Source organism: Elephas maximus, chromosome 6 (assembly GCF_024166365.1).
Source record: "Elephas maximus indicus isolate mEleMax1 chromosome 6, mEleMax1 primary haplotype, whole genome shotgun sequence".
Taxonomy (NCBI): Eukaryota; Metazoa; Chordata; class Mammalia; order Proboscidea; family Elephantidae; genus Elephas; species Elephas maximus.
Window position 1 is genome coordinate 143,628,252 of NC_064824.1, and position 11,476 is coordinate 143,639,727.

An 11,476-nucleotide genomic window follows, 5' to 3' on the forward strand; every position below is an offset into this window, starting at 1 on the left:
AAAAAATTGTCCCGAATTGAAGAAAGACTTCAGCTCTTCAGCCCCAGTGAGCTTGCTGGGCGTCAGGCAGGATCAGCCAACTCTCAAAGAAAACAGGACCTTAGCTACTGTGGGTGTTATGGATTGAATTGAGTCCCCCCACTAGAATTTATGTTGAAGTCCTTATCTCTGGAACCCATAAATGTGATCTTGTTTGGACATGAGGTCTTTGAATATGTTATTAATTAGTATGAAGTCATACCAGAATAGAAACAAAATGAAACAAACAAAACCCATTGCCATTGAGACGATTCTGACTCATAATGACTTTGTAGGACAGAAGTAGACCTCCCCCACAGGATTTCCAAGAAGGGGCTAATGGATTTGAACAGTGGACCTTTTGGTTAGCAGCTGAGCTCTTAACCACTGAGCCAGAAAAAAGAGCCAGGGTGAGTACTAATCCCACGTGAATTGCGTCCATATAAAATGAGAGACAGGGAGACAGGGAGAGACAGGAGAGATGGCCATGTGAGGATGGAAGCAACCACAAGCCAAAGAATGCCTGGTGCCCCTGGAAACTGGGCGAGCCAAGGGAGGCTTTCTTAGAGCTAACACACAGAGAGAACATGGCCCTGCTGACACCCCGAATTCAGACGTCCAGGCTCCAGAACTGGGAGGAGGTTAATTTCTGTTCTTATGAGCCCCCCACATCGTGGTGCTTTGTTACAGCCGCCACAGGGAACCAGTGCAGTGGGCACTGTGTCAATCTGAGGACAAAGAGAAAACTTTGATGCTCCTGAATACAGAGGCGTTATCAGGGACAGAACAAGCCAGCGCCATGAACAGTTCAAAAAGTAAAAGGATAATATTCTCAACTGCACAGGAATCAAGGAAATTCAATTGCAATGTAAAGTTGGTATCAGTTTTGTTTTTGCATTTGAGGCTGGTGGGAATGTAAGCTGATACCACTTTTCTGGAGGGAAACCAGGGATGTTTAATAAAATGTGAGATTATGTGTTGGTGTTTGTAGTGTTGGAAACGATCCATCTGGGTTGTTCATCAAAAAGGAACGTTTAAAACTTCAAGATCCTATGCAGTCCACAACCTCGGAGCCCACTCTGGTGGAAACGCCCTTCAGGAGTGGCATTTCCGAGCCTGATTTGTGATGTTGGGGCTCAGTGTCATCGGTTTGGAGCTGCGTGTCTACTGACCATCCAAGGGGGCGGGGAGACAGGGGCAGCCGTGGACCAGTGGGTGGGGAGCTGCCCCCTCATTAAGGAGCACCCAGGAAATGGTTCCTTCTTCACGGCGTGTAGACCATCAGACTCAACCTCAAATGTCCCAGCAGGTGACACATCTGGGGGAGCCGGGCTTCAGGGACGACGGGGCAGGTGTATGTGTCTGAGTCTCCTGAGGCTGCCATAAAAAAATGCCACAGTGGGTGCCTTTACAGAACAAGAATTTGTTTTCCCACGGTTCAGGAGGCTGGAAGACCAAGTTCAGGCTGTGGCTCTGGGAGGAGGCCTTTCTTTGTGCATTTCAGCTGCTGGTAGTCCTTGGCACCCCTGGGCCTGTGATGGGTCTATCGTGTGTTCATCTTTATGTGGCGTCTTCCCCCTGTGCAGGGTGGACTACCCAGTGAGCATGGTACATACCAGCTTACAGCTAGCACAGTGCTTTGATGTGTGAAAAACAGGTGAAATTGTGTACTGTAGGTTGGTGAGTAAGCACAAGTAAGCCCGAGCAGCCCCCTGTGTGTGCCTCTGTGTCTATTCTGCCCTTTTTATAACTCAGCCAGGATTAGGGTTAGGACCCACAGTACTCAGACATGACCTCGTTACCATAACAAAAGAAAACACCATTTCCAAACAGGTACAGGGGTTAGGACTTCCACATATCTTTTGGGGGGGCACAACTGAACTCATAACAGCGTGTGTGTGCTTGGTCTGAGGTAGCGATACATGATGGGGATGAGGGCAGCCTGGGAGACCGACCGAACTGATGTTTCCAGAGAAGCTGGAAATGGAGGTTTTTATGTGAAATCTCCCCATTAAAAAGAAAGAAAAAAAAAAAAAGCTGGCAACTAATTGAAAATGTGTGAAGACACAGAGCAGTGGGAACAAGACATATCTGTGGCTCCTCCTAGGTCAGCCGCCCTGGGGAGACGCCCTGCCTGGGCACCTGACTTCACCTTTGGGTGGACATGGGGACTTCACACAGATGATGGGGGTCTTGGAGGCCCCGCTTCCCTGTGGGGACAGGGAAAGGGAGGGGGGCCCCCTCCCTCAGTCTGGTTGTGTTGGCCGAGAGTGCTAACTGTCCTTGGGGTCCCCTCCCTCTCCTCTAACAGGAGATCCTGGGGGTTTTACTGGACAAACTGCCACCCCCCCCGCCAGGAGGCCGGCTGGCCCTGGCCGTGGGTGTAATCACTGTCCAAGTCCTTCCCTAGAAAGTGGGTCCATCCTTCTTCCCTCTCCCCTCCCTGGGCTGGGGCTCGGGGTGGCCACAGAGAGAAGGACGGACGAGACGATGCCCAGAGACAAGGATGGGTTGCACAGAGCCTGGTCCTGAGCTGCCGCCCCTTCTGGGCTCTTTGCTGGGTGGCAGTGTGCCTGTCCCGCTGGCGTCGCTGGGATTTAGGGTTCTTCTCGGGCTACTTCATCTCCCCTCAATGAGCACAGAGGGCTGAGACACCTCAAGGCAGGGGTGCAGTCAGGGGCTCACGGGTGCCCCTCACAGGGCAGCTTCTGCAGCAAGCTCCCAGAAAGGGAGTCCACCTCCCACCCCAGCTCTCCTGTGGGGCCTTTCAGCTTGGGGGCCAGGAGGCACTGGTTTCCAATAAAATATGTTCAAGCATGAATTTCAGACACCTTCGTTTTCTTTAGTCTGACTGGGGGAGGCAGGAGGGGCGGCCGTGAAACACTCTTCTGGGATATTTGAGTGTCGAAGCCAGCGCTGACCCTTGGTCTCCAGGTGGAATCCACCACCAGGACTGGAGGCCCCTTGGCCCTGGAGCTCCCAGCCACGCCAAGCCCACACACCACAGCAGGCTGTTCCCAGGTGCAGGGGACTCCATGGCTCTGCCCGAACTTTCTTAGAATTTCTTAGAACAGCCTACATTTCCAATACCCCCGCCAACTCCTCTCTGTGGGGAGGAGGTCAGCCCTCCACCTGCCCCTCCTCAGTACCCCAGTGAGCTAATCCCACAAGGTCTCCCAGGGCCTGAGCTGACAAATGGATTTACATCTCAGTGTCCACATTTGCTGTGAAATCACACGATTTCTTACTGTTCCAGAGCTTGTTTTCCATTTGAAGCCCCGTGTTTAGGACTGGAGGAGAATGCCCTTCATTTCATTGCATTCACTCCCTGCCCCGCTCCCAGCACAGAAATCCTCTGGCTCACACCTATGGTCCTACCCCTTCCAACTGATCGGTTACTCTGGGAGCAGGTTTGAGGTTCATGTATTTTTAAGGAATTGTTGGAAATTAGTTCTTAAGTCATGATTTGCCTGCAACACTCTGCTTTGAAGGAGCGTTTTGGTCCATCCCGTTGTCTTGATTCCCAAACCACGTTCGGGATCAGGACATGATGGATGGGCCAGCACCCCCGCCTTCACCAGGCACGCCTGCTAGGAGCAGTTTATGGACCCAGTGGGTGGACCGTGGCCTTGCTCTGAGCGCTGGCTGAAAGTGGGGGCTTGCTTTGTTCACAAATAATCGCAACCACAGGAAAGAAGCTACAGCCACCATGATGGATTGACTTGTGTCCCCCAAAAGATAAGCTGAAGTTGAAACCTCTCTTTGAATGTGACCTTGTTTGGAAATAAGGTCTTCGAGGGTGTCATCTGTTAACATAAGGCCACACTGGAGGAGGATTGATCCTAATCCCATCCAGTTGGTGCCCTTAAAAAGAGAAGACGCAGAGAGACAGAGGGAAGAGGGTCAGGTGAAGAGGGAGGCCAGACTGGAGTGAAGCATCTGTAAGCCAAGGAACCACCAGACGCTGGAGGCTAGGAAGGGTCTGCTGACACCCGAATCTGGACTTGTGGCCTCAGAGCTGTGACAGTGTACATCCCTGTTCTCTTTAAGCCCCAGAGTGTGGTGCTTTACTACAGCAGTCCTGACACCATCCAGGTGCCCTGGGCAGGAGGGGCCATGGGAAAGAACCCTCCCCATGCGCTGGGCGTGCAGGGCGGGGGGATGGGGCTGCGGGCATCTGCTGTGTCCACAGGTGCAGACGGGGCCTCCCGAGGAGTCACACCCAGCACTGTGGCTTCGCCTTCCTACTTGATGGAGTGGGCTGTCGACCACATTTCTGTCCCAGCAGAGAGCAAACTGAACGTCTCAGCATACACAAGGCACTGGCTGACTTCACAAGCTTCGTTTGCTCTAGTCGTTTCTGCGTGAACTTGGGCGTTTTGTTTTCATTTAAAGATTCGAAGTGTACATTCGGTGGCATTAGTTATTTTTGCTGTGTTGTGCAGCCATTGCCCCAACAGAAGCTCTGCCCTCCGGCACTGACTCCTCAGGCAGCAGGACTTTCCGTCACTCACCTCCTTCCTGGCTGTTAGCGTGTCCCCTACACGAGGTCACGGTGAATGGCCCGTCGCCCTTCACCCCACAGGCCATCCCTGAGGCTATCGAGGCTGGCAGCTGTCCGGTCCCCCAGAGGCACCCGGGGCGGAACATCCCCACCTGTCTGGGGTCTGCGTGTCCATTCTACATAAGCGCCTCCTGGCTCCTTGCAGGTGAGGTCGTCCAACCTGCCACCTGTCTGGTGGGGGAGGTGGCTCAGTCCCCAAATGAAGGTACAGACCGCCTTTCCTTCTCACAGGAACCTCTGTGCTCAATCAGCTGACCTTGAAAGACTTCCCACTTGCGGCCAGCAGAGCACAAATGGGCAGGCTGTGGGGGCTTCTCGGCTGAAGAGGGGTAGGGGCGGGGGTGTCCACACAGCAGGCACGGATGGGAGGCAAAGTCTACGTGGTCCACTCTGGCTCTCATGCGAGGGCGTCTCTGGGTGGAATTGGGACAGCTGACATGGTGCTCCTGCCAAGGTCAACGGTGGCCCTCCCCACAGCACAACACTTGTTGGGGAGCCCCCCCAAATCCCTGGGCTGCCACTGGGCCACCTGTTCCTGACACGCCCCCCTGTCCCTTCTGGACTCCTGCCCCTGGCCCCCTCTACGATACTGAAGCTGCAGACCCACCAGGAAGGCCTTGACGCAGCCCTGGATGTGGCCAGCTGCCGGCTCGACACCCAGACAGTGGGGCCTTGTCCGCTCTGCCCGGGGGGCTGGCCAGGCAGATATTTCCCGCAGATAAACCACCTCTGGCTCTGTAGCAGCTGCACAGCCAGGAAGCCCTTCCCTGGTCTCCCTGCATCGGGCCTGGGGGCCAGGGCAGTGAGGCCGGTGAGTACCCCTCTCCTCACCCCGCATCAGGCCTGGGGGCCAGGGCAGTGAGGCCGGTGAGTACCCCCCTCCTCACCCCTGCACCTGAGCCTGGGGGCCAGGGCAGCTGAGTCCCCTCCCTACTCCCCCCTGTACCTGAGGTCCTGCAGTAAACTGAGCCGTCCAAGCCCTGGAAGATCCAATACAAGACGCGCTGGCCGCGGAGTCTGGGGGCTGGGGCTGGCCCAGAGTATCCAGAGGAGCCCAGGCAGGATGGCGGGGAGGGGGGAAGGAGCTGCAGAATGACTCCAGCTGCCCAGCCAAGGGTCGGGCGCCAGGACAGCATGGGTCTCTTCCTTTCTCCTAGAACATCCATACCAGGGAAGCCACCCCATTCCTGCAGAGGGCCTGCCTGGGAAGGTGAATGGGCATTTGGCCATAGACGCCTGGGTCACTTTGCAAAGAGTCACAGTTCTGGTCACGCAAAGCCTGGAACTCTGCTTCTTTTAAAGTGAGGTGGCAGAGCCAGGGAAGGTTCCCCTGGGCCTCCGGAGCTCCATGGAAAACCGTGGCCTCAGCAAGGATGCTCTGAGTGCCTGCAGCCCTGTTCTCATGGTGGGCCTCAGTTTCCCCCCGTACAGTGAAAGGCTGACCAGCTGGTCTGTCTCTGAGCCTGTGGTGGCCTGGCTCCCTGCCTGCTTCTGCAGGCTGCGCTGATACCCGGCTCGAGGCAGGCAGGTGGCCCAGCTCTGGGGAGGGAGCCAAGCATGCAGAGAAGGTCCCACTTGTGCCCAGGCAGCCCCAGGCGACGTGTGGCATCTGCACCTGTGTCCAGCTTGGACACAATTGCCCTTTGACTGCAGAGCCCAGGGCTTCCAGGAGACAAGATACTGCTCTCAGAGCCCCAGAGGTGGTGGTGGTGGGCAGGAGTCTCCAGCCAGGGTGAATCTGGGTCATGCTGGGGGGTCTGCTGGGGCTTGGTGGGAAGCAGGGATGGACCTGTGAGCTGCCTTCCAGGGGCAGGAGGTCCTAGACTAAGAGTGGAATGAGGTGGAGGTCTTGTCTGGCTTGGGGACCTCAGGTGTGGGGCTCCCTCGGGTGCGGGGTGGTGGATCTCCTGTGTGTCGTTGTCAATGTGGGGTGTGTGCAGCTTTGATCCTTGCCAAGGAGTGGTGGGGAATACCGTTCATCCCCCCTCCCCACTCATGTCTCCATCCCCACACATCACAGCACCCCCTGGCCCCGACTACCCTCCAGATCCTCCTTGTGGCCGGAGGTGCCTTCTTCTAGTGAGAGCTGTGTGTCCCTGTGTGCACATGTGTCTGTGTGCTCATTTCTGTGCCAGCATGTGCACACGTGTGTGTCTCTGTGTCTGTGTGCATGTGTGTCCGTGTCTCTCTGTGTGTCAAGCATCTCTTTCCATGCGCCATGTGTGTTCCTCTGTGTGTCAGTTCTGAGTGTTTCTCTCTTTCTGTGGGTGCCTCTGGTGTCTTGTGGGTCTGTTTGTCCACTGCGGCTGCCATGCTGGTGGTGGGGCCTTAGGAGGGGTCACTGAGCCCCTCCTTGTCTGGAGCTCTGGGCTCTCATGTCCACTTGGGCCATCTCCTGCTGGGCAGGTTCTATGATGACCCTAACACCGCCTTGAGAGGAGGAGAGAGCCAATCCCACAGACACTCGGGGACTCAGTGGCTGTGGGTGAGGGAGGGAGGAAGGATGCTGGGTAGGCACAGGGTGGAGGGCTGGCCCCCCTCCCCACTGACTGAGCCCATTCTGCAGAGATGGGAGCCCCACATATTCCTGCACGCTCGGTGCTCTTCCAGCGGGAAAGGACCGGCTTGACGTACCGTGTGCCTGCGCTGCTCCCCGTGCCCTCTGGGCCCACCTTGCTGGCCTTTGCTGAGCAGCGACTCAGCCCCGATGACTCTCATGCCCACCGCCTGGTGCTTCGGAGGGGGACACTGGCTGGGGGATCTGTCCAGGTGAGGGGGTTGGGGGCTCTGTGCAGGTGGAGGGAGATGCTGGGGGCTTTGTGAAGCACTGAGGGAGTTGCTGGGAGGCTCTGTGCAGGTGAAGGGGGTGAGGGGGTCTGTGCAGGTGAGGGGGACACTGACGGGGGGTCCTGTGCAGGTGAGGAAGGCTGGGGGGCTCTGTGCAGGTGGATGGGGATGCTGGGGAGATCTGTGCAAGTGGAGGGAGATGCTGGGGGCTTCGTGAAGGTGAGGGGGGCTGGGGGCTTCATGCAGGTGAGGGGGATGCTGGGGAGCTCTGCACAGGTGAGGGGGCCTGGGGGGCTCTGTGCAGGTGGGGGGATGCTGGGGACCTCTGTGCAGGTGAGGGGACCCTGGGGAGCTCTGTGCAGGTGAGGGAGATGCTGGGGGACTCTGTGCAGGTGAGGGAGGTCTGGGGTCTCCGTGCAGGTGAAGGGGTGCTGAAGGGCTTGGTACAGGTGAGGGGGAATCTGTGAAGATCAGGAGCGGTTCCATGCAGGTAAGGAGGGTTTCTGCACGTGAGGGGCTCCAGGAAGTTGAGGGAGGATGCTAGGGGGACTCCTTGTAGGTGAGGGAGGTTATAGGCTCAGTGCAGGTGGTATCCCATCTTAGAGAAAGACGCAAAAGGGTCTGAGGCTGTGGCAGTGTCCACTGGGCAGACCCAGGTCTGAGTCTGGCCGTGGCCACCTCTGCAGTGGGGCAGCCTACATGTGCTGGGGACGGCGGCGCTGGAAGAGCACCGTTCCATGAACCCCTGCCCTGTGCATGAGGCACGCACGGGGACTGTCTTCCTCTTCTTCATTGCGGTGCTCGGCCACACGCCTGAGGCTGTGCAGATTGCCACTGGCCGCAATGCCGCCCGCCTCTGCTGCGTGACCAGCCGCGACGCGGGCCTCACCTGGGGTGGTGCCCGGGACCTCACCGAGGAGGCCGTGGGCAGCGATGAGCAGGGTAGGCTGGTGGGTTGGGAGCAGGGAGGGCAAGGGGGGAGGATGGTGGGCGCAGAAGGCAGGACAGGCAGGGCGGGGGTGGGGGGATGGGTGTGGGGGACTGGCAACTAGAGGCCAGCAGCCTCCACTGGAAAAAGCGGGCCTGCCCCTCCCTGAGGACGTGAGCCCAGCTGCCCACATCCCTGAGGTCTCAGCCCCACCTTCTTCATCTGACCCTCGCCATCTCTCCCCTTCCTGGGCTCATTTCTTTGCCCAGGAGAGGGTAGATGCTGAGGTCCCTCTTGGCTTCCAAATAACAGCTTCTGTCCTGCCTCCTCACCATGTCCTCTTCCTCCTCCCCCTCCTTGTCCCTGTTTTGAGGGCCCAGGCACGAATCACAGGGCAGGTGGCCAACCCCAAAGCCGGGCTTTCCTTCCATTCCTGCTGACCCCCAGCCTGACCACCCACTGCCTTCCTGGACTTGGGTGCCTCATCGAGGGGCGTGGACATGACACACCAAAGCCAACCCAAAAAGTGAATGCCCACTTGTGTGGACCCTCCCAGGGGACACAGCCAGTGCTGGCTGTCTCCAGACCCTGTCCTGAGGGCTGACCTGAGGGCTGTCCCCAGATCCCACCCCGAAGGTCCCCTCACTTCCACCACCCTCCCTTGCTGCCTTGTCTGCCATAGCAACTGGGCAGTGCCCCCGCATGGCCATCTGTCCACTTGCTCTGGGGGCTGGCGGCTTTTCCAGAACTCTGGCTAAGGGGGCTGCCTGGGATCCTGCTGAGATGGGGGCTTCTGGCAGATGTCTTTTTAATGGCCTCGAGTGCTGTGTCCAGCCTGTGAGGAAAGAACAGTGAGGGCCCAGGGCAGCGGATGAGCCAAGGGAAGCAGTGGTCAGTGGGCGGCTGTTCGCTGAGGCCCCGCACACGCCGTCCTGGCTGGCGTGGCCAGGGCTCCAGCCTCAGTTGGCCCTCTCTGTCCCCCTAGACTGGGCCACGTTCGCTGTGGGTCCTGGCCATGGGGTACAGCTGCGCTCGGGCCGCCTGCTGGTGCCAGCCTATACCTACCACGTGGACCGCCGTGAATGCTTTGGCCGCATCTGCCGGACCTCCCCCCATGCCTTCGTCTTCTACAGTGACGACCTCGGCCAAAGCTGGCGCCATGGGGGCCTCGTGCCCAACCTTCGCTCAGGCGAGTGCCAGCTAGCGGCTGTGGAGGGTGGCCCGGGTGGCCCTGTGCTTTACTGCAATGCGCGGAGTTCCCTGGGCAGCCGTGTGCAGGCGCTCAGCGCTGATGAGGGCACTTCCTTCCTGCCTGGGCAGCTGGTGCCCCCACTAGCCGAGACCTCCCGTGGCTGCCAGGGCAGCGTGGTGGGCTTTCCAGCCCCCTTCCCCAGCTGGCTTTGGGCAGGCACCCAGCTGGTGGGTGCCAAGAGCCACCCCCAACCTCCAAGCTCTGGTCCCAGAGTCCAAGGGTCCCTGAAAGAGGGTGACGAAGACCTCTGTGGGGCAGTAGTGGTCTGTGGGGATGGCCCTGGGGAGCTTGGCCCAGGGCCTGGGCTTGGCGGGGATAGTGCAGCCTCTGAGGCCCCTACTCCGAGCCCCACGTGGCTGCTCTATTCCCACCCAACGGGGCGCCGGGCTCGCCTTCACATGGGTGTCCGCCTAAGCAGGGCTCCCCTGGACCTGCACAGCTGGACAGAGCCCTGGGTGATTCATGAGGGGCCCAGCGGCTATTCTGACCTGGCTGCTCTCCCAGGCCGGCACATGGGGGGCCTGGCCTTTGCCTGCCTCTACGAGAGTGGGGTGCGGGTCTCTTATGAGGAGATTTCCTTCTGCCTATTCTCCCTGCGTGACGTGTTGGACAACATCCCCCCACGGAAGCAGCATGCGCACTGCCTGCCTTCCTGACGGTCAGCAGGGACCGAGCATGGGTCGGCTGCTTGGGGTGCCTATGGGGAGCAGCCTGGGTATGGCTCCAGTGTCTCTGCCCCTGTTTCTGGAGCTGCTGAGAGTGTCTTTGTCAAGGATCCTGCTGGATATAGAGAAAAGGCTGAGCTTTCTCACTTTCATACAAGCTTGGCGGGTCTCCAGGAAGAGGCACAGCCTTGGGTGGGGGGCAGATGTGGGCTCTGAACTGTCACGGTCCCCCCTGTCCTGCAAGGATGTGCCTAAGGCTCCTGCCCACCCTGGGCTGGACTGTGGGACTATGGATTCCATCAGGTGCTTCCTGCCCCAGGAGCTTTCCCATCTTAACCCTTGCTGTGCTGGTTCTTTCCCAGTTCATGCATGAGAGATAAAAGGGACTGTGACCTCATGTCCAAGTTTACGTCTCTGTCTTTTCTTCTCATGTCAGAGCTGCTTCTTGGCCATAATACATGGCATAAACACTATACAAAACATCACTAACAATGCACAAACACCAGAAGAGATACTGGATAACTGGGAGCTTCTAAAAATCAAACACTTATGCTCACCCAAAGACATCACCGAAAGAGTAAAAAGATTACCTGCAGACTGGGAAAAAATTTTGGCTATGATAAATCTGATCAGTGTCTAATCTCTAAAATCTACAAAATACTGCAAAACCTCAACAACAAAAAAGACAAATTAGCCCAATTAAAAAATGGGCAAAGAATAAGAACAGGCACTTCACCAAAGAAGACATTCAGGCAGCAGACAGATACATGAGGAGATGCTCACGATCATTAGCCATTAAAGAAATGTAAATCAAAACTACAATGAGATACGATCTCACCCCAACAAGGCTACTATTAATTAAAAAAAAAAAAAAACACCAAATAATAAATATTGGAGAGGTTGTGGAGAGACTGGAACACTTATACACTGCTGGTGGGAATGTAAAATAGTACAACCACTTTGGAAATCGATTTGGTGCTTCCTTAAAAAGCTAGAAATAGAACTACCATATGATCCAGCAATCCCACTCCTTGGAATATACCCTAGAGAAATAAGAGCCCTCACATGAATAGATATATGCACACCCATGTTCATTGCAGCATTCTTCACAATAGCAAAAGGATGGAAACTACCAAAATGATCATCAACGAATGAATGGGTAAGCAAATTATGGTATATTCACACAATGGAATACTACTCAATGATAAAGAACAACGATGAAGGTGTGAAATATTTCATAACATGGAGGAATCTGGAAGGCA

General features: G+C 56.7%; 1 protein-coding gene across 1 annotated transcript; it reads left to right on the top strand.

Annotated features, from left to right (window-relative positions):
- The first annotated feature begins 7,150 nt into the window (after positions 1-7,150).
- NEU4 (neuraminidase 4) lies at positions 7,151-10,205 on the top strand. The gene is made up of 3 exons (XM_049888876.1): positions 7,151-7,351; positions 8,056-8,311; positions 9,283-10,205. The coding sequence occupies exons 1-3, from the start codon at positions 7,151-7,153 to the stop codon at positions 10,203-10,205; spliced, it is 1,380 nt and encodes a 459-aa protein (XP_049744833.1).
- Positions 10,206-11,476: the final 1,271 nt, after the last annotated feature.

What these genes read in the sequence shown, in the direction of transcription:
- NEU4 (XM_049888876.1), top strand. Translation starts at nt 7,151, where the DNA reads ATGGGAGCCCCACATATTCCTGCACGCTCGGTGCTCTTCCAGCGGGAA. An exon ending in TGGCTGGGGGATCTGTCCAG is followed by an intron (nt 7,352 to 8,055) that starts GTGAGGGGGTTG and finishes CCACCTCTGCAG; the next exon opens with TGGGGCAGCCTACATGTGCT. An exon ending in CGTGGGCAGCGATGAGCAGG is followed by an intron (nt 8,312 to 9,282) that starts GTAGGCTGGTGG and finishes CTGTCCCCCTAG; the next exon opens with ACTGGGCCACGTTCGCTGTG.